This window comes from Canis aureus, chromosome 8 (assembly GCF_053574225.1).
Source record: "Canis aureus isolate CA01 chromosome 8, VMU_Caureus_v.1.0, whole genome shotgun sequence".
Classification (NCBI taxonomy): Eukaryota; Metazoa; Chordata; class Mammalia; order Carnivora; family Canidae; genus Canis; species Canis aureus.
In genome coordinates this window covers 71,017,734-71,038,438 of record NC_135618.1, presented here as the reverse complement: position 1 = coordinate 71,038,438, position 20,705 = coordinate 71,017,734, and the positions used below count along the sequence as shown (strand labels likewise).

Here is a 20,705-nt window from a genome sequence, read left to right as displayed (position 1 = left end):
CAGGGGTCAGGGATGGGGCTCTGGGCGCAGGCTCCTCATTACCATCCTTCCCTCCAGGCCCTCCCACGGTGTTTCCATTGGAATGGCAGCTCCAAGGCTGGTTCCCCTTCCCCAGACGGGGTCATATGAATGAGAACACACAGGCACAGGATCTTTCCAGAATGAAAAGGTAGGGGGCTGCAACAACCATCTCTTTTGCCAGAGACAGATACAGATGTGCTTCGATTTACTGCACTTTGCTTTACTGTTTCACAAACACTGCATTTTTTTCTTTTAGAAATTGAGTAAAAAGAAGAAAGAAAGAAAGAAAGAAAGAAAGAAAGAAAGAAAGAAAGAAAGAAAGAAAGAAAGAAAGAAAGAAATTGAAGAGTCTGTGGCAACTAAGACTGCATCAAGCAAGTTAAGTATCAGCATCATTTCCCCAAAAGCATTTGCTTACTTTGTGTCTCTGGTCACATGTTGGTGATTGTTGCAATCTTTCAATTTTTTTTTCTTTCAAATTTTTTTTATCGTTATCATATGTGTTATGGGGATCTGTGATCAGAGATTATGACTTGCTGAAAGCTCAGATGATGGTTAACATTTTTTAACAATAAAGTATTTTTAATTAAGGTATACACATCTGTTTCTAGACATAATGCTATTGCACCCTCAGCAGACTACAGCACAGCATAAATATAACTTTTATATGTGCTAGGAAATAAAAATTTCATTTGACCCTGCTTTATTGTGATATTCATGTTATTATGGTGGTCTAGAACTGAACGAAGGAACCAGCAGTTCCTCCAAGGTATGCCTGTCCCTATCCTTCCTCCTCTGAAAATGATGCAGGATGCCTGTGAATCCTGAGAAGAGCACTCTCCCTTTCTACACAAGACCCCTCTCCCGTCTGCCCCTGGTTACTAGTCCCAAGGGTCCTCTTACTCCAAGTGGCCAAGTGAGAGCCCAGCCTCCCTGCTAGAACACCCCTCCCCACACTTGCCATCCTCTGGGAGGCCTTCCCAGATCATCCTGTCCCCTTGCTGTCATGCATCCTTCCTACTCTGGTTTCCCTGGCCACCAGGCTAGGAGCCCTCCAGTTCTGCATCCCCGAAGATCCCCAGATCTTCTACCTACAGCCTCCAAATCAGACCATTTATTATGGGCGCTACAGATGACAGAATGGGAGGGCACCCCACTTTGTCCCTGCCGACCTGGAGAAGCCAGCACGCCGTCTTCTGTCACCTCCATGGTTCCAGCTTACCGCCCGGTTTGACAATGACTACTGCCCCAAGAGTCCCCTTCCGCCAGGTCATCCTGTCATATCCTTGGGCAGAGATTGCCATATCACCTGTACTTTCATCCCCTGACCTAAAAGCCCATGCCCACCCTGCCCACAGACTTGAGCAGCCCAGTTTCTGAAGAGGGCCACTCCTTTGCTCCACACCCCAGGCATCTCCTTCCATGACTGCTTATTGTGGGGTGGGGGTGGGGGGCACTTAGACCTTTGGAAGGGCCTGGGAGGCAGGGCAAGAGGGTAGGTACTGAGACCCTCAGTCTCCTTGCCCATGTCCTCTCTGCTCACCTGCCGTGGCTTCGGGCTGGCCGCCCCTCCACTACAGTTCTGCTTCTCTTGTCACAGAGGAAGCATCCGCTCTGTCTCCTAAGCAACCCAAACTGCAATGCCCCGCTCGCAGGTGTCACCCCAGAGAAATGTGTCATGGTCACTTTCCAGGCACGTCTGCCTACGGAGTCAAGCCTTGGGTGGTCCCATGAGACGTTTGCTGATCATTCACTGCTCCTTGGCCACGCTTTTTGCAATGCCCCTCGCCTTACAGAGAGACAGCTGCTCAGCAAGAGCGGAAACCCTGAGCTGTGTCTTTCCCTAAACCACCAGCACTGCCAGCTTCCTCTCCTCCCCTCCCCTCTGCCCTCCTCCCCGCCCCCCACCTCTCCGCAGCTTTCTCTGAGGTCGGTTTTGTCTCTTCTCTTTCAGTAACACAGAGCACTGTTTCTCCCACTATCTCAAGACCCAAGGGGGAGGTGGTGCCTGGCTGACAGGGGGTCCCTGGGCATAGGAACCGCCCATTCATTCCCGGCTCTGTGTCTTCCCAGAGCCCTATTCCGTTTGTCCAATGAATGAGCCAGGAAGCACTTGCCGTATCCAGACGTGCCAAGGCCTGCTGTTTCTCCCTCAGATCTCTATTTTTAGATTCAGATTTTTTATTTTTGGTTCAGCTTCTACCATACACAGCCCATCTCATGCCCACTTCACTATATACGTGGCCCCCACCTCTAGGCTCTACCACAAATGGCCACAAATAAAGCCACAGGAGTAACTCTCCTCATGTGTTATCCCAGCTAAGGAATCTAGGGTGGCTCCTGATCTTCTAGGGTTGGAACTCTTCAATATGACTCCACGGCCCTCCTGCCCCCAATTCTTCAGCTTCATTTCTCACTCCAGAGGGTGATCTTCACAAATGCAGTTTATAAACAAACAGAACCCCACTTTATGCAATGGGGTGGTGATGCAAAGATATCTCTCTTATTTGAGTCTAGCAAGTCATTCTGTAACTTTAAACTTCCCAATTTACCTGTTTGGCTCATTCAAATATGTGAATACCAGGTTTGATTGAATAATGATGACAATAGCATTGCCAGGTTTCATTTTAGTCCTTTCTAGCTTCAAAGAGCTTTCATATCCAGGGGCACCCAAGTGGTTCAGTGGTTGAGCATCTGCATTTGGCTCAGGTCATGATCCCAGGGTCCTAGGATGGAGTCCCACATCAGGTTCCTCACAGGGAGCTTGCTTCTCCCTCTGCTTATGTCTCTGCTTCTCTCTGTGTCTCTCATGAATAAATAAAATCTTAAAAAAAAAAAAAGACAAAGAGCTTTCATATCCACTATCTTATGGATGCTGAGAAAACTTGGGGAAGGGGAGGTAGGGCATACTTAATCAGTGAGCTCAGAGAGGTCAAGCCACACACACAGCAGGGCTGGCACCTGCCCTTCTGAGTCAGGCACATGTTCCATATCCTGCCAGTTAGCTAGGGATAACTGAAACTCTTAGCCAAAGCCAACTTGTTTTCTAAGCTTCTGCGCTCTCACCTCGACATATTAGCTCAAAGGCAGATCTTTTCTTTTCTTATGAAAAGTTGAACCTGCCCTACTAGCAGGTGTTACGATCTCTTGGTCCAATGAGAACCAAAAGGAGAAATTTCTCAGAAAACCTGAAGTGGAAACCTGACCCAAGGCCAAACAGCCTCTAAACAAGTCAACCTTCCATTGTTTTCAGGAAGCAGGTTCTGGTCTTAGATGCCGCCATACTTTTCCACCAAACCCTTAACACACTGTTGGGTTCTCTCAGAGGGACACATTCTGGTTTGAAGGGAAACAGAGATTGGGTGGTAGGCCCATGAAGCCCAAGTTCATTGTAAACAGACCCTCTGGAGAGCACTGGGACAAAACTCCACCTAGCAGTGCGGCCACAGGACCTTGCCCTCATCTAAGAGATCAGCAGGGTGCGTGATGGACTGAGGGGGGATATTCCTGATCCCTGAGCTCCAGCCAGTCCTTTAAAAGTCTACGGTCAGATTCACACTGGCCACCTTTGGCAAAACCCCAAAGGGGATATACATCTACTCGTCAGTCCTGCAGAGGGTAAGCTCAGATGCAAGAAACACAAATAGCACATGGCTGTCTTTTTGTTCAGTGGTTCCCACACTCAGTTGTGCATGGCCACCACCTGAGAACTTAACCCCGAGCCCCCAGTACACGTTCGCTCACTCCTGATGGACAACCCTGCTCTACCCCCAGACTGCATCCATTTGGTCTGAGATAGGGCCACTGTTTAACGTGTCCTTTCATTCTGATCATGCTACAGAAGAACGTTCTATGTCAGAGTCTAAGGGAAAAAAAATCCCAGCCCAATAACTCAGCCAAAGGAAAAGCAGAAATGAAGCTGGGGAAGAATGTGGGCAAAGAGAAAGGGAATAACACAGATAGCAGGGAAAAATGGGACATGTAGGTTTCCTCACCCCAGACTAGCATACTTTGATTTAAGTCCATATAACATTTTGGGGGGAGGGAAAATATGAATTGACACTAAAGACAAATTAGAAGATTATTCATTTTACAAAAGAATCTAGCATTAGATTCCTTTAAATAGCAATCTCTGCTAGTGCATTTAAAATAGGATTCCATTTACAGAAGTGTGATTTACACAAAACCACATCTGTTACATAAGGCTCGGAAAAATAGCTCTCCTCCCATGTAGTCTGGCCAACTATAGAATTGGCCCCATTACAGATGGTCATCTATTTTCTTCTCAAAGATACCCAGCCCAGCTCTCTGGCACCTCTTTCTATATTTCACCTGATTCTTAGGGACCATTCAGATTTCTTCCAGGCTTCCCGAAGCTCAGGAAGCAACTGCTCCAAAATCTTTACACATTCACCAATTCATTCGACACATATTTCCTGAAGGCCTATCATGTGTGGGGCACTATTCCAGGAATACAGCTATGCACCAAAACACCACATCTCTGCCCTGTGGATCTTCTTTCTTAAGATTTTATTTATTCATTTGTTTGAGAGTGAGAGCTTGCGAGCACATGCGTGGCAGTAGGGAGAGGGGAAGAGGGAGAGGGAGAAGGAGAAGCAAACTCCCTGCTGAGCTTGGAGCCCAATGTGGGGACTTGATCCCACAATCCTGAGACCATAACCTGAGCTGAAATCAACAGTTGGACATCCAACTGACTGAGCCACCTGCCTCATGGACCTTACACTGGAATGAGAGAGAGGGGCTGATAGTGAGGAAACAAATAAAATCTATGGTGTCTGAGATGGTAATAGATGCTATAGGGCCAAGAATGGGGCTGGTGTCGTAACTGTATACAGGGTCACCAAAGAAGGTTGCACTAGAAGGCGACAGAGGCTGATGAGGAAGCAAGCCTGAGAGATACTTTGGGGAAGAATTCTAGGCAGAGCCTACCTGGCAGGAGGGGGGTTAACTGTGGCTAGAGCCTTGCAGTCAGAGGTAGGAGAGGCCGAATGGCAAGTGGTCATGCAGGCCTCCGCAAGGACCAGCCTTTGTTCTGATGGAAACAGGAGCCCCTGAGAAGTTTTGAACAAAAGGTGCCATGACCAGACTCCTTTTTTAGAGGACCCCTCTGGTGCTGTGCTGGCACTGCAAGGACAAGCAGGGAAGCAGGGGGAACAGCTGAGATGCAGCTGAATTCAGGCCAGAGATTACGGAGGGTGTCCAGGCCAGGCTGGTTGTGGTGGAAGTGCTCAGATGTGGATGGATTTGGATAGATTTTGAAAGAAAAGCTGACACAGTTTGCTGATGATATGGACATAGGGTGTGTGGAAGGAAGAAAGGAGTCAAAGATGGCACCATGATTATATGCCAGACCAGTGTGCAGGACCGAGTTCTCACCAGCAAGATAGAGAACCAAAGGACGAATAGGTAGGTCTGGGGCAGACATGATCTGGTTTGGGCAGGCGAGAGGGGGGTATGAGATGCCCATCAGATAAATCCCGAATGGAACTCTAATTGGTCCAAGGTGGGGTGGCGGGGAGCAATCCTGGAATTTGGAAGAGATTTGTGCTAGATCAGTTGATTTGGTAGCCATCCACACATAGATGGGATTTAAGTCTAAGATTAAGGTAAGATCACCAAGGAGTGAGTGCAGATGAGACCTCTGGGGACAGCCTGAGGATACCTGACACTCAAGAAAAAGTTGGGGGGAATGAGGAGTGGAAACAAAAGAAACAGCCCATGAGGCAGAAGGAAAACCAGGAGTGTTGCACTCCAGAAGGCACATGAAGAGCTGTATTTCAACAAGGAGCGATTGGTTGCGAAAGCTACCAAGGGATCAAGCAGATGACAGCTGAAAATTGAACATCATTGTGACCTTGGGCTTTTTGGTAGAGTAGATGGGGGCAGAGTCTGAAGGGGAACTCAGCAAGAAGGGGAGCTGGAGTCAGCAAGGGCCAGCAAGGAGGATGAGACCGGAGGAAGCGGGGTTGCCTAGTTTTAAATGGGAGAAATTATAACACGTTTGTGTAGACGTGAAGGTCAGGAATGGAGTGTCACTGGAAGGGGGAAAGGGTCTAGTGCACAGTAGAAGCCAGCCACCTTGTCACGCACCAGCACACGTCACAGAGTATAGACACAGGGGTCAACAGATGGCTGCCAGGGGCTTGTGCAAGGTTTCTCAGGGTTATGTCTCTTTTCACAATTGACACAGGAAGCAAGGTCAGGGGCTGAGAGTGAGGGCAGGGGAGGAGAAGGCAGAAGTGTTGTCTAGGAAAGTGGGTGAGTTGCATCGACCAGGGGAATGCGTGGGCCTGCCAGGGAACAGCACCGGAGGCCCGTTACACAGCAGCCTGAAGAAAAGAAATGAAGCCAGCCCTCTCTGCCTCCTCTTCCCCCTGCCAGTTCTCTCCCATCCCCTCTTTGTTTCTCACGCTAACTCTTCCCCCTCCTTCCCACTGCCTTCCAGCTTTAGAACTGCTTGGACCTCCATGGAATCGATACTGATACACTTGATCACTTCTGTGTGCTTCTTTTTCAACGAGGCCTTTCAGGAAGGAGACACGAAATTGGTGCTTGCTTTGGCAGATGTGTGTGTTGCAGGGAACGGGGCGGGGGCAGGAGTCTGGGCAAAGCAGAGGAAGTATAAGGCAGAAGGTCGAGATTCCCTCTCAATTCTTCTTTCAACTTCCTTCCACTCCCCCTGGCCCCACCCATCACCTTTGGATCTCGAATCTCCTTATCTAAAATGCAGACTGAATAGTCTCTACCTCATTGTGGTTCAAGCTCTGATTCTCCAATTCAATTAACCTTTCCTGGCCTGTAATAGATTCCAGACTCATTTGAACACATTATGTCATTTAACCCTGTGGTCACACCGGGGCTGCCAACTCCACTGATGAGATGGGGAAACTGAGTCTTGGGACAGTGCAGTGATTTGCCAAACTAGCTGGGATGCCTGGCTAGCTAGATGACCTGGCTGGTAAATGGCAGAGCCAGGATTTGAGCTAACATCTTGCTCCAGGTGCAACCCCACTGATCCCAAGCTCTATTCTTCTGGGCCTGGGAAGGAAAAGTCAGCCTCATTTCCACTGAGAGAACACACTGGTCTGTGTCAAGCCCTAGCCCCCAGAAACTGGATTCCTTAGCAACACAAAACCAAAGCACAGCCTCACAGATCTCATGTCAGAGCCAAAGAGAAGGACATGCAGGGACAGCGCAGGGCCTGGTCACCCTGGGGAGGCCATGGAATCTCCCTGCTGGCAGGCAAGGAGCCCTGATGGATACCTCTGGCCCAGAACCCAGGAAGTCATAAGCTGGGGAGGAGCTGCTATGCAGTTTGCAAAAGTGGTGAGGTGGTGGTTGCTAATTCCGGAGGTGAATTTCATCATCATCAGTGGCTCTGATATGACTTCCTCCGAAAGCAGAGTAGCCAAGAATTCTCACTTCTGTTTCTTGAGTGAAGGAGAGCCCCTCCTTAGGGAAGTAGGGGGTAAGAGCCTCGAGGTTCAAGATGGGGAGGGTCACCCAAAGGGCCTCGGGCAGCGTGAACCCCCACCTGGGCATGCAGGCCTGACATCCCACTAGTCTCTGGGCCACTAGCTCCTGGGAGCTCAAATGGCCAGATCCCTCTTTCTAAAGCACAGCTCCAAGCATGCCAGGCATGTTCAGGGGCTCACCACTATACACGGGGAAAATGCTTCAATGCTTCACTGTAAGCTTTCAGGATCTGGTCCCAACTGGCCCCCGTTAGTTTAGTCATCTGACACTTTATTCACTCTTAAAACTCACCCACCAAACATATATTGAGCACCGATGCGTCAAGTGCTGCACTAAGTTAATTCACGGATGAGTCAGATGTGAGTGCCCTGTGTGCATAGCCAGTTAGAGAGGAGATACTGATGAATGCAATATTCAGGGGCCCTGGGGTGGGTATCTGACCAAGACTGCAGGACTGGCACGGGGGTCTACCCTTGGAGGAAGAACTGCCTAACCAGATCACTGGCCTGAGGAGGGGCCTGCAGGGATGGTGGAATGGAGAGGCCAGCAGCAAGGCACAGAAGTGAGGGCCAGTGCCCAGTGCGGTGACCTGTTGCTGGAGTGTGGAAAAACAAATGGGGAAGGGGCTGGGCCCAGGGAACCCCATTCACAGAATTATACACAACAGTCCAGATACGTTCTCCCATACCCACCACTCAGCTAGAAACACATTAATAAGGATTCTTAAACACTAAAACCTTTATTGGGGAGCCTGGGTGGCTCAGTCGGTTAGACATCTGGCTCTTGATTTCAGCTCAGGTCATGATCTCAGGGTCATGAGATCAAGCCCTGTGTTGGGCTCCATGCTCAGTTTGGAGTCTGCTTGAGATTCTCTTCCTCTTCCTCTGCCCCTCACCCACCCTCCCTCTAAATAAATAAATAAGTAAAATCTTTTAAAAATGCTAAAACTTTTATCAATACGACAGCAATCATATTCTAATATATAAACAAGAGAAATTAACGTGTTGTAAGTCTTGAATATACACAATCTTATATCTCAAACACATTTCTATAATAAAAAATTGTGTGATAATAATACAGCTAAAACTTTAAAGCCCAAGTACTTTAAAGTGTAAAGTGGTGAACAGATAGTCACTTTTCCATGTGTGTACAAGGATGTCAGCTCCACAGCAGGAAATGGGACATAGCGTAATGTCTACTAATAGGGTACTGATTACAATGAAACGATACAGGTCTTTTCTACTCATCTGGAAACATGATAATATAACACATACACACTAAGTCCTCTGCCTTCGCCATAACTCTCTAGAAGATACTATGATTATCCTCCCTCCCCACCACCCCACTATAAGGGGGTAAATCCTGAGACAGGGAACCCTAGGAACCTGCCCAGGGGTAACCTGCCCAGGTGAGTAAGTGGTAGATACTGATTTTGAACCCTAGGACCCATGTCCTTGACCATTCTCATACACTGTTTATAAGTTTACAAACCTATATTATTGTGTGGTCCCATTTTGTTTAAATAAGTGTGTACCTGTTGTGTATGCACATATATTTGGTTGAATCAAGTGATAATTTGGCCATTTTTGATTTCTAAAAGCAGCACTTTTATATGACTCAACCTACCATGTGTGTATATGGGCACTAGTGCACACACATACACACAAAATCTGTATGGATCTATACCAAAGATCCTTGTTAGCAATAGTGTCTGGGATGCTAGAAGGGTACTCGATCTTTCTTTCTTTACACCCTTTCCTATTTTTTCTGAAAAAAAAAAAAAATAGCATAAGTTAAACATTTTTCAGTGGGTGACCCTATTTCCTCACTGTGGCTGCTGAAGACCACCAACAACTTTGTGGTGTTAAAAGTACCCAGGGTGCAGGAGCCCTAGGCTCCCTGAGCCACAGCATCAGAGGCCAATGCACTCATGGCCGGGTCACCTCAGGAGCTGAGAAACCAACACATGGACAAAACCTGCCCCACAGAAAGGGCCCAGGATTCAAAGAGAGGAGTCCAGCAGCAGGAAACCAAGTTGTCACCCCACCCTCATTCTAGCTGCTGTTACTACAGCTGAAAGGGCCACCTTCACTGTTGATGACACCATGACCACCCCCATCACCACTTGACACTTGGCTCCGTTCATGGGGGTTTGTTGGAACTAAGAGGCAATGTCTTCAAGTTTGGAAGGAATCAATGAGCCTCCAGCACTCTCAGTAAAGTACGGCTGACTCCTGGATGCCAAGCTGAATGGACTGCAGGGAGGGGAGCTGAGATGTGGGGCAAGTGCCCTGAGGTCAGATTCAGACAATTGTTTAAGAACAAAGAGTCAATAGCCATGCTTGGATGCACGGTTTCAACTGGACAGTAAGCCCAAGCAGACTGTGACTAGGGATCCCAAGGGCCACTGAGAGCCAAGGAAAACCCTTACTGGGCATGACACTTCTGACTCTGGCATCCTTAGGGCAACTGGCCATGTCTGTATTCCCCATTCCTTGTCTGGCTCATTTACCACCTTCCAACACCCGACACTATTTTGTTTGCACTTACTGTTCCTGCCTACACCCCATCCCCAACACACACACACACAGGAGGTCAATGCCAAAGGCAAGGATCTCTGGTTTGGTTAAGTGTCCCCGGCACCTGGCATATGAAGAGTACTCCGTGAGTATTTTCTTTCTTTTTTTGGAAGATTTCTTTCTTTCTTCTTCTTCTTCTTTTTTTTTTTTTTTTGTTTTTAAGATTTTTGTTTATTTATTCCTGAGAGAGAGAGAGAGAGAGAGAGAGAGAGAGAGAGGCAGAGACACAGGCAGAGGGAGAAGCAGGCTCCCTGTGGGGAGCCCGATGTGGGACTCGATCCTGGGCCTCCAGGATCATGCCCTGGGCCGAAGGCAGGCGCTAAACCGCTGAGCCACCCAGGGATCCCAATTTATTTATTTCTTAGAGAGAGAATGCACATGAGCAGGAGGGAGAGAGACAGAGTCTCAAGCAGAATCCACACTGAGTGTAGAGCCTGACTCAGAGCATGATCTCATGACCCTGAGATCAAGACTTGAGCAGAAACCAAGGGTTGGATGCTGAACCAACTACACCACCCAGGCACCCCTCCATATTTTCTGAATAAATGAACGAATGAATGCCTTCTTCAGCCCACCTCCTGTGCCACTTGGCAGAATTAATTATCCCTACCTCTGAGCTTCTATGGACTTTCCTTAAATCTCTAACAATGCACTTACCATGCTCTATTATAATTGCCTCCACCTCCTTGAAGACAGAAGCCTTCAAACTATCCCATTCCCTTTTATGGTCTCAGTGCCTGGCATAGAGCCTCATGGTGTGCCGACTCAGGGAACAACCTAGACATATGTAGAGGACAAAAGGGACAAGGGCCAGGCCCCCGGTTGACACCGTCTAGCACCAAGACTGCTGACATGCATCTTTGTGCAAGCAGGGTTAGGGAGACCATGATTTGGTAAGACTACTTTCCAAACAATCTAGCCGGAGACACATCAGCAGGAGAACACTATTTTAGGTCCCAGAACACAAGGCTGAACTGAGTGCTCCAAAGAGAAGCCAGGAAAGAAAGTTAATGAAACACTCATTTCCAAAATACCCAGGCTTGTGGCTCCCACGCTTACCCTGGTCCTAGTGTGGAACACCTCCAGCCCTGAGACCAGAAGTATGTAGGCCTGCTGGCCAGAATTGAACATCCCGAAGTGATCATCACACAGGGACAGCCTCTCTTGCCAGTTCTGCCAGAAGATCTGGTTATTTCGATGTGGGTCTCTCACCTGGCACTGCTCATCCCTCTTTCCTCCTTCCTCTGGCCCTGCTCCTAGCAAACCCACTCAGCGTGCTGCCACAGTTCTTCCTGACGTCACCACCCATTCACTTACCACCTACGGGTGCGCGGTGGCTTTCCATCAATGAGACAGCTGCTCCTCCTTCTTCATCACACAGATGAAATACCACCTCCTCCAGGAAGCACTGACGTATAAAAGGCCTTGGATCTCACCTCCTGGGTACTTTGCTGGTTCCACCGAGACAGAGGCTGCACCTGTTCTTCTAGCCTAAACCGCAGGGAGTTCCTGAACATACCTGGCACTCTCCTGACCTCATGCCTCTGCATGTGTGGCTCTCTCTGCCTGAAATGCCCTCACTTGCCTTCCCCTCTGAAGAATCTTTCCCCTCTTTCTCCAGCTTTCTCCACGAAGCTCCCCCTCTGGTGCCAGGCCATTAATCCCCGCCCCATCCCTACTTTCCCACGTTCCTCAAATGCACTCTATGTGTTTTACCGCGTGTACCATAATTACTTACAACGTGCCTCATGGCCCTACTAGCAGAGTTTTAAGACTTCATTTGGTGCCTAAATGAATAAGCAAAGAAACTAATAATTACAGCATGGCTTACTAAGCCTCTGCATGTGCCAAGAACTTTAAACAGACCACGTCAATACCTCTTAAGTCTGCGGACACCAATTCATCCAAGACAGGTCAACTAATTTGTCCATGGTCCTGGAGAGGAAAGTGTGGCATCAAGATTTAGCCTCTGGCTTATGTGACTCCAAAGCCCCATGATAAACCTCTAGGGCAGCCTCAGGGCACAGAAGCTGCTCCTTGATCTTCCAGACACAGGGGATGGTGCCTCGGACTCCAGCCACCTCCCATTCACATTTATATATGTGCTTCCTACCCTCTGATCCCTTTCTACTTGAGAAATCACCTCCAGATCAAAGATTCATTAGGACTTCAGGGAATCTAAAGATGACATGGGGATTTTTTTTTTCTTCCTTAAAAGACCTGTGCTTAATTTCTTTAGGGCCCCGGGGCAGCATGCATTTTGTCTGGCTGCTGGAATCCTTTGGTTCAGAGGCAGCTGCCAGACCACGTGCCTGTCTGGTTTAGGATTGGGACCTCTCCAGCAAGAAAGGAGACAAAGGTGGAACGGAAACAGCCCCTGGACGTGCTCTTTGAGAAAATCACCCAGCTGTGGGGGAAGTGGGTGGTGGTGGGGTAGATGGCAGGGATTGGTGGGTCTCTGGGTCACAGAGCACAGTGGGCTGAACTGTCCTAAAACCTATATTTGCTTCTGAACTTAGCCCCTGCCTGGCAGGGAGACCTAGAAGAGCCCCTGAGGACACTGAATTCTGCTTCTCAAGGATGTTTTAAGGGAGAAAAGAATCCAGGTGAGAGTTTTCTGTCACCTACAAGTATCTATGTGTCTTTCCACTCAATGCATTTCAGGGGAGTGTCTATTTCTCCCTATATCCTGGCCATCCACATCTTAATATCTACACCCAGGGGCCTGCACACAATGAGAGCATCCAATACATGTGTGAGTTGAACTGAACCTCATCCTGGTAGATAACAATCTTTGTGATCAGTGACAATAAGACATAGCAATCAGATGAGAGATCAAAACTCTTTTTTTTTCTAAGCATTTTTTTGAAGGAGGCAAATAACAGATTTCCTTTCTGGCTAGCACCTGGCTGAGGCCAAAGTCATCCACAATCCCTGACCTTCTGCAGACTGTCTGAAGAAGGCTGCTGAGCCACGATGCTCTGTTGAACTTTAGGAACCATGGTGGGGAGCACACAAGGTTAGGATCTGTGGACACACATTCCCTGTGATACCAGCCAGGTTAGTCCTCAGCCATCCATGCACAGGTCTCTGAGGCTCCCAAAGCCTGGATGCTGAGCCAGTCTCCAAGGTTGGCAAGGACTTGGAGGCCAGACTCCTCCAGTGGGCAGCTCCAGTGGGCAGACAGGTTCTCTACCCCTCCCCAGAGAACTGATTCTGCCATAGAATGGTTCTGCTATGGGGAGTGCTGGCCAGCCAAAATCTAGTCCCTCTTGAAACAAATCCCACCTTCCAGATACATGTGGAATACATAAATTACTTCTTTGTCTCAACAGTGCTCAGTGAGTCAAAGACAACCATTGGCTCTTCTTGGGTCTTCTTCTACAGGCTAAACTACTTATTCATCTTATGAGGTTGACATCCTCCTTGGACTCCTCTGGACATTTCTCTAGGTCAGAGGCTTCAAACCTTTTTTGCTTCTGACCACAGTCAAAAATGCATTTTACACAGCCAGGCCTTACCTCTGTGCACGTGTGTACACAACCAAAGCATTTTGTGAACGAATGCTTACCTTCTTAGTTAGATGTAATACACCTGGATGGCTTCTAATCTACTTCACTCTTTCAAAGGCAGCTTGTAACCTGTACCGAGTCTGTAACCCAGAGCTGAAAGCATGCTCTAATTTCACCGAGCTGGTCACCCATGTCCAGCCTTAATTCATAATATATTGAGCTCAGACCCTAAGTGGGAGAACACACCCCTTTCCACGAAGCTATCAGCCTATCTGGGCTGCAAGGAGAATCCTTGGCATCATTCTGCACAGGGATTTCCCCCAGCTCAGCACTTCCTTTTCCTACACCGCTCCTCAGCCCAGCAAACACACAAGCACACACCAGCAGTGACAACACGCCGACCAGAAGCTTGTTCCTGCCCCATCACCATTATCATTTACTCTGAACACCTGAAACACCTTTTCTCCACCCCTCTCATTTTCCTGCTGTGTAAGCTGGGGGAACTCAGGGGAGCAGCAGAGATTTAGAAATCCGAGTTTTGAAAATAGCGGTAGGTAACTGACAAGGCGTGTAGTCTCCACATAGACTGGCATGAACCCTTCTTGATGGAACCCAGAGGCCAAAGGCCACCACCACTCCAGTCTATTTAGACCAGCTTGTGTCCATCCTAGAATCAGGTCACTGAATCTTTCCCCTTTATTTACTCTGTCACTATAGCGTACATTTTGGTGATCAGGAGAACTGGCTATAAAACCTGGTTCTACTACTTGTATAGAATCCAGACTTCACTTCCTGAACTCCAGTTTTCTTATCTGTGAAATGTGGCTAGTTATTTCTGCCCTGCCTTCCTCATGGGGTTGTACTAAACATGAGCAGGTGTGAAAATGCTTTGTAAACTGTAGAGCACTATGTAAATATAAATCATTACATAAACTATATGTTCTTCTGTTAAGACTTGATGGCATTGGCTCCTTTCCCCCAATTACAACGCTGCATTCTCTGTGGTTAGTAAAGAAACAGACCCCATTGTCAAGCCCCAAAAAGCATCTGCACTTCACCCAGTGCCATGTTAAACAAGCCCTCCCTTGGGCAGAAATCTGAGGTCATCAAAAATTCATCACTTGCAGCAGCAGTGGAGCCACTGTCCCCATCATTTGTACCTTCATTCAGAAAAAGAAGTAGATTTGGAAGAACTGGCCCCAAGAGCAGTCAACTGTAATATAGCCTATACTCAACTATTCAGGCCAATCAAGAAAACAGAAGGGGGGACATCGAGTGGTTCAGTTGGAGGAGCATGGGACTCTTGATCCTGAGGTCCTGAGTTTGAGCCCTACATTGGACGTATTGATTACTTAAATAAACACATAAACAATAAAAGAAAGAGGGGGAGGGGTTCAGAGTCATCTCAGATGAGACTGTGGAAATCATCATTTCATAATAGCCACTATGTAAGGAGGGCTTACTATATACCAGGTCTCATGCCTTGAAAGAATTATTTCCAGCTGTCAAGGCAGGTATTATTATTATTCTCATTTTACAGATAAGGCTAAGAGGTTAAAAAAAACAAACACACTTGCTCAAAAGCATGTAGGGAATCAGGTAAACCATAATCTGCTTTTTCTCATTCAGTGTTAAGCAAGAGAAATTCCCCCAGGCTGATGTCAGGCTCTGCCAAGGATGTGGCTGAAATGCTGGGTTTGAGGTTGACCCTGGAGCCAGTAGCCCCCAGAGTGAGGACTTGAAACCAGGCAGAGGGCTTTTGTGGTCAGAAGAGAAGAGTAACTTTGGCCTTTGGCAGAAACGGGAAGCAGGTGCCAATTCCCTGGGGTGGGTCAGGTTCTTACTCGCAGTCCAGGGTCTGTGTTTTTTACAGAGAGCTGAGGACAATTGTATCTGGACTGGGCATTGAGTGCTCAGCGATTAATGAGAACCTAATATCACTTTCTTTTTCCTAATATCATTTTTGTTTGGACCCTAAGCTATAAGAGGAAAGAGGCAATCCATGTACCTCTCTTGTGCCCCAAATTCAAGAGGTTACCCAGTGTCTACAGGCTGAGGTTCGAATACCTTGTCTAGCATTCAAGGCCCTTCTGATCTGGCCCCTCAACATTTCCTGATCTAAACCTGCCCCAGCCAAATGCCACCAAGATGGTCTCACCCAATGGCCTTGCCTATTCCTCTTCCCGCGGCTTTTCCAACAGGCAGTGCCCCTCACTGCTCTCAGCAGAGCCAACCCTACCCAGCCTCGAAGAGCCAGACTTGGGCTTTGTCCTCCATCTGAACTCCGTACCCAAATTCCTTGGCAGACCCCTACAGCCCTTGGAGCTGTGGCCTTCTGGTCAGGGCCTGATTTGATAGCTAACTGTTGTGTTCCCCTGTCTCTCTCTGGATCCGTCCACCCAGATGCTAAGGACCCAGAGGAGCAGGGAGGCCATAGGTTATATTTTTGTGTCCCTCACACAGCACTTGCTATAGACATGACAGATATTAAATAAATGCTGTTGAGTTAATGAGTAGATGGATGGAGAGGTGGTAGTATTAGAGGTGACAAACCTCTAAAGACACAGGTCCCCGAACTCTGTAAGCTGGTCCTCATAGACCAGGCTTTGGTAGGAATCTTAGCTCAGGGCCAGAGGGAAGCTGCGGGTGATATAATTTGGTGGCCACTGGACTAGAGCTTCAGCTCCACCATGCAGGACAGGTGACTCTGACCCTGCTAAGACATCTCTAGAAAAGAACCTGGCTGCTACTCAATTTTCCACCTCCCCACCCTCAGAGCTGCAAACGGGATTTTTTTTTTTTTTTTTGAAGGGTAGTTCTAATAGTTGCCCAAAGAAAGTAAGCTTTTCATGGTACGCACATAAGGAATGGTGGTCCAGCCTCTCAGCATTGCCCAACCATGGATGGGTATGTGTCCTCACATGAAGATGGGAGCCAGTAAGACCCCGCATCCAGCACCCAGCTCCAGGGCAGCACTCAGAATGAGACTGGTTGGCTGCCAGGAAAGTGACCTCTCTCACCTATCCTCTCTGTTCCCCATCCCACTGTCCCCTACCTGGGACAGAATGCCAAAGGCCTGGTAGGGCCAGGAGCTCACCTGCCTTCTCGATAGAGATGGTTAACTTCAAAATGCTCTCTGGGGGAAAACTAGCCTAATTCTGTACAAGAAGAACTGAAATTCCAGTACCTTCTCTTCCCTAAGGAACAGGCAGACCCAGGCCTCTTTTATCCCCAGATACAAAGACACACCCCAACCCAACACAGACCATCACAGATACTTCTCCAGCTTGACGCAAGGGCCCTCAAATGTTCTAAGGTTGGGGGTAGGGTGAGGACGGGAATGGACCCTCTGGTCAAGGCCAGGGTCAGACTGCCTGACCACCAAGTGATCTCACAGACACCCTTAAATCTGCATTCAGAGTGGGAGCCACTTGGGACCTCTGAGAAAACCTGCCCCAAGTGCTCAGAGACCCCCAAATCACATCTTGTTACCCTCTGATCGCTATTCCCCAATCAATCACTGAACAATGTGTTCAGCTCCTACTGTGTTGCTGGGGGTGGGGTGGGGGGCAGGCGGTGCAGGGCTGCCGTGGCAGATGGATCAGCCCCTCCAGGGACTGCAATGCTTCAGAGGCAAAGGTGTTTGCTGGTCCGGTCCTCAAGCCAAAGCAGCTGGGGTTTACCAGTGGTATATCTAGAGTATCCCCCCATCTATGCCAAGGATTCCATTCCTGCCTCCTCACCTTCTAAGATGGTTAAAGTCCTAGCTCCTCCTCACTGCCCTTCCAGGTCACCCGCCTGTGCCCCCAATTGGCTCAGTCCAAAAATCTTCCCATCAATCTTAAATAGGTATGCAAGCAGGGGACCCTAGAGTGGATAGGACAAGCCCCCTTCTCAGAGCCTCGCCCTCCCTCTACCAGGCTGGTTTCCCAATTTGAGAGGAGAGCTCAACAGCCCTCTGCCTGGGCAGCCCCGGTGGCAGCGCGGCGGGAAACCCGGAGCCCCATCGCTGTCCGCCAGCCGCCTCCACCATCCTGGCCGCGCTCCCTCCTCCAGCACGCCTGGAGTTGGGGCCGACGAACAGGATCAACAACCCAGAAACTTTCAATGGTTCAAGCCGACGGGGAGGGAGAGAGGAAAAGAGGGGGAGTGGGGGCAGGGACCAGGGGAGGCTCCAGGGCAGAGCCCCCGCTCTTCACTTACCATCTTGTTCACATCCATGACCGAGGCTGCAGGGCACCCCCCCAACCCTTGAGATCCCGCGTCCCCCAAACGCTGCTCCCGGCTAATTCCACCCCGGTGGTGCCATGCTGCGGCGAGGGCGGCCGGCAGAGCCCCCGCGGACCGGGGGAGGCGGCGGCGGCGGCGGGACCGAGGCTGGACCGGAGAAAGGAAGGGAAGGGGGAAGGGGGAAGGGAGCGGGGAGGGGGAGGGGGCCGAGCTCGGAGCCGCAGCGCACCCCGGGGCGGGGGCGGGGGCGGGGGCGGGGGCGGCGCGGCCGAGGCCCGGGGGCCGGGGAGTCCGGCGGTCGGCGGGAGGCGCCGGGGAGGGGGCGCGGGGGCGCGGGGGCGCGGGGAGGGCGGAGCGGGCGGCGGACGGATCCCCCCGGCCGGAGCCTGCGGCCGCCGCGCGCGGTGAGGGTGTGATTTGAATAACAAAAGGTCGCTTCTCCCGGAGCCCCGGCGGCCGGGATCGCCGAGCCGGGAGCGAGGCCGCCGGGCCCGCCAGGAAGTGTGCGTCCGAGTGAGTGTTGGGGCGTGAGCGCGCGCGTGTGCGCGTCTGGGCGGTGGGATCGGCGGGGCTCAGGCCGTGAGCGGGGGGCGGGGGGCGGGGGGCGGCACCGCAGGGGCCAGTGGGGGCGCCGCGGGCCGACATTCCAGTGGGGCAGGGGGTCCGCTCGGCCCCTCCCCGCTGGCTTCCCCGCACAAAGGCGGAATTCAGAAACAGTTGTCGGCCTCCTGCGGCTCATCCGGAGGGGACGCCCAGTTGGGTCTGGGGTCTGCAAACAGAAGGAAGTGGAACAGGTATCCCCGGAAGGCTCTGAGCCCCGCGCGAGTGACCAGAGCCAGCCCTTCCGGAAGCAGGGAAATGGGCTTCTCAGGGCGGTCTGCGTGTCTCTCCCTGGCCAGAATCCCGGAACCTTCCACGCCTTGCTCAGTGCTCTGCTGCCCTTAGAGAAATGGGAGGCAGACCCTCCTCTCCGCGGGAGACACAGCTGGTGGCGGAAGAGAGCTGCGGGCGAATGCTCCTCTGCGGTACAGTCTCCAGAAAAACCTGGACATCCAAGCCTACAGTTCAATGCACGCTGCCTCAAATCCTCTGATAGGCGTGCTGGTTTGGGGCACTAGCCAACCCAGCAGGGACCTGAGGCCACTAACACTGCACGTGAGAAACTGGGGCCAGAGCCCCGGAGTGATTTCTGACATGTCACACAGCTGGCAGGGGACAAGGGGCCAGAGAATCCTTAGTTAACTAAGAACAGTGCAGCCCAGGCCAAAAAGAGCTTCCCATGCTACCACGGAGCACCCCGCTTCTAAAACCCTTTCCAGTGAACAAGTGATGGGACCCCTTCACAGCCCTGGCCCTCTGGTCTCAGGGCCCACAGGGCTGAGGAGGACAGCCCCCTCCCCTTCGAATCTGAGTTCTCAATCTATGAAATAGGGCTGTTGCTCTGCCTGCCTCCTTGGGGGATGTGAGAACAGCAGGATATAAAAAACATAAAAATAGAAGTACAGGAATGTATGGGGCTTTCACTGCAGTGGTGATTTCCATTTCCCGGCTCAATTAAGGGGCCCTTAAGCTCTAGGTAAGGGATCTCTGGGCCCAGATCTGTCTGTCTGTCTAACCCTGAGTCCGTCCTGCCCTGTACCAGTGCTGCCGCTGGCAAGCCCAGCTCTTCTGGCACAATACCCCAGCCAGGGGACTCAGGAGGCTGCCCTGGTCTGCTCCAGTGTGCTGGGTTCCCACAGTTCCTTCTATTGATTCATGCCCACAAGAATGAACCCAAATGAGGTAGGAGGCAGGAAGGAAGCATGCCACTCCTTCCTCATCCACCAACCCTGACCCCCAAGGTAAATCAGGGCCAAGTGAATCAGTGGGACTCACCCAATACAGAAATGAATTTGGGGTTATTTGTTGCCTGATTAAATGTACCAAGATCTTCTTTCTTAAAAGGAAGATTTCATATGTTGCAAAAATATTATGAGTGGCGCCTGCGTGGCTCAGTCAGTTAAGTGTCTCTGCCTTTGGCTCAGGTCATGATCCCTGGGTCCTGGGATCCAGCCGCCTCCCCCCAAGTCAGGCTCCCTGCTCAGTGGGGAGTCTGCTTCTCCCTCTCCCTCTGCTCCCCCACCCCAACCCCCGCTGTGCTCTTTCAAATAAATCATCTTTAAGAAAAATATTATGAACACTTAGGCCTGTGGCTGATAAATAGATCAAGGTCTCCCAGTAGATCTTGGCACCCTAGCCAGCCAAAGCCCATTTTCTCATTAAAACGGGGATGACACCTCCTTCGCACTGCACAGAGGCAGGAGGGTCAAATGAAAGAACTTTCCCAAACTTCACCTGTAGTAGGCTGAATGACTGCCCCCAAAGATAAGAGGTCCTAATCTCTGGGACCTATAAATACTACTGTATGTGGCAAAGACTATGCACATATGATGAAGTCTAGGATTCTGAGATGGGAAGATGATCCTGGGTTATCTGGGTGGATCCCAGATGTGATCGCGTGTATCCTTCCTTGTAACAGGGAGATTTGACACACACAGGAGGCAAGGCATCGTTCCAGAGGTCGGGGTGATCTGGCCACAAGCTAAGAAATGCTGGCTGACCCTAGAGGATTGAATAGGCAAGCAACAGATTTTCCCCTAGAGCCTCTAGAAGGAGTCTGGCCCTGTCAACACTTTGATTTTGGCCAAGGAATACTGGTGTCAGATTTCTGGCCTCCAGTACTAGGAGAAAATAAGCTTCTGTTGTTTTAGTCACCAACTTTATGAGCATTTGTTACAGCAAACACAGGAAATTAATATGCTGCTCAAAGGTCAGCCTTGGGGCTGCCCTCTCTGTGGACTTCCTTGCTGGGGAGCTAGCTGCTCAC

At 50.1% G+C, this 20,705-nt stretch overlaps 1 protein-coding gene and 1 long non-coding RNA gene across 6 annotated transcripts in view; one reads left to right on the top strand and one right to left on the bottom strand.

Annotated features, from left to right (window-relative positions):
* HIP1 (huntingtin interacting protein 1) overlaps positions 1 to 20,705 on the bottom strand; it is a 156,756-nt gene that overhangs the window by 64,917 nt on the left and 71,134 nt on the right. The window contains exon 1 of one of the 5 annotated variants that reach the window (XM_077908177.1): positions 17,813 to 17,991. The exons of the other annotated variants lie outside the window; for them this stretch is intronic. Coding sequence (XP_077764303.1) covers positions 17,813 to 17,830 — 18 coding nt within the window. The 5' untranslated portion in view covers positions 17,831 to 17,991. Of the gene's footprint in view, positions 1 to 17,812; positions 17,992 to 20,705 lie in introns of those variants that run through there. 5 annotated transcript variants of the gene reach the window in all.
* On the top strand, positions 18,187 to 20,007 carry LOC144319692 (uncharacterized). Its single transcript, XR_013385437.1, has 2 exons — positions 18,187 to 18,352; positions 18,739 to 20,007. It is a non-coding gene; the product is annotated as an uncharacterized LOC144319692 (long non-coding RNA).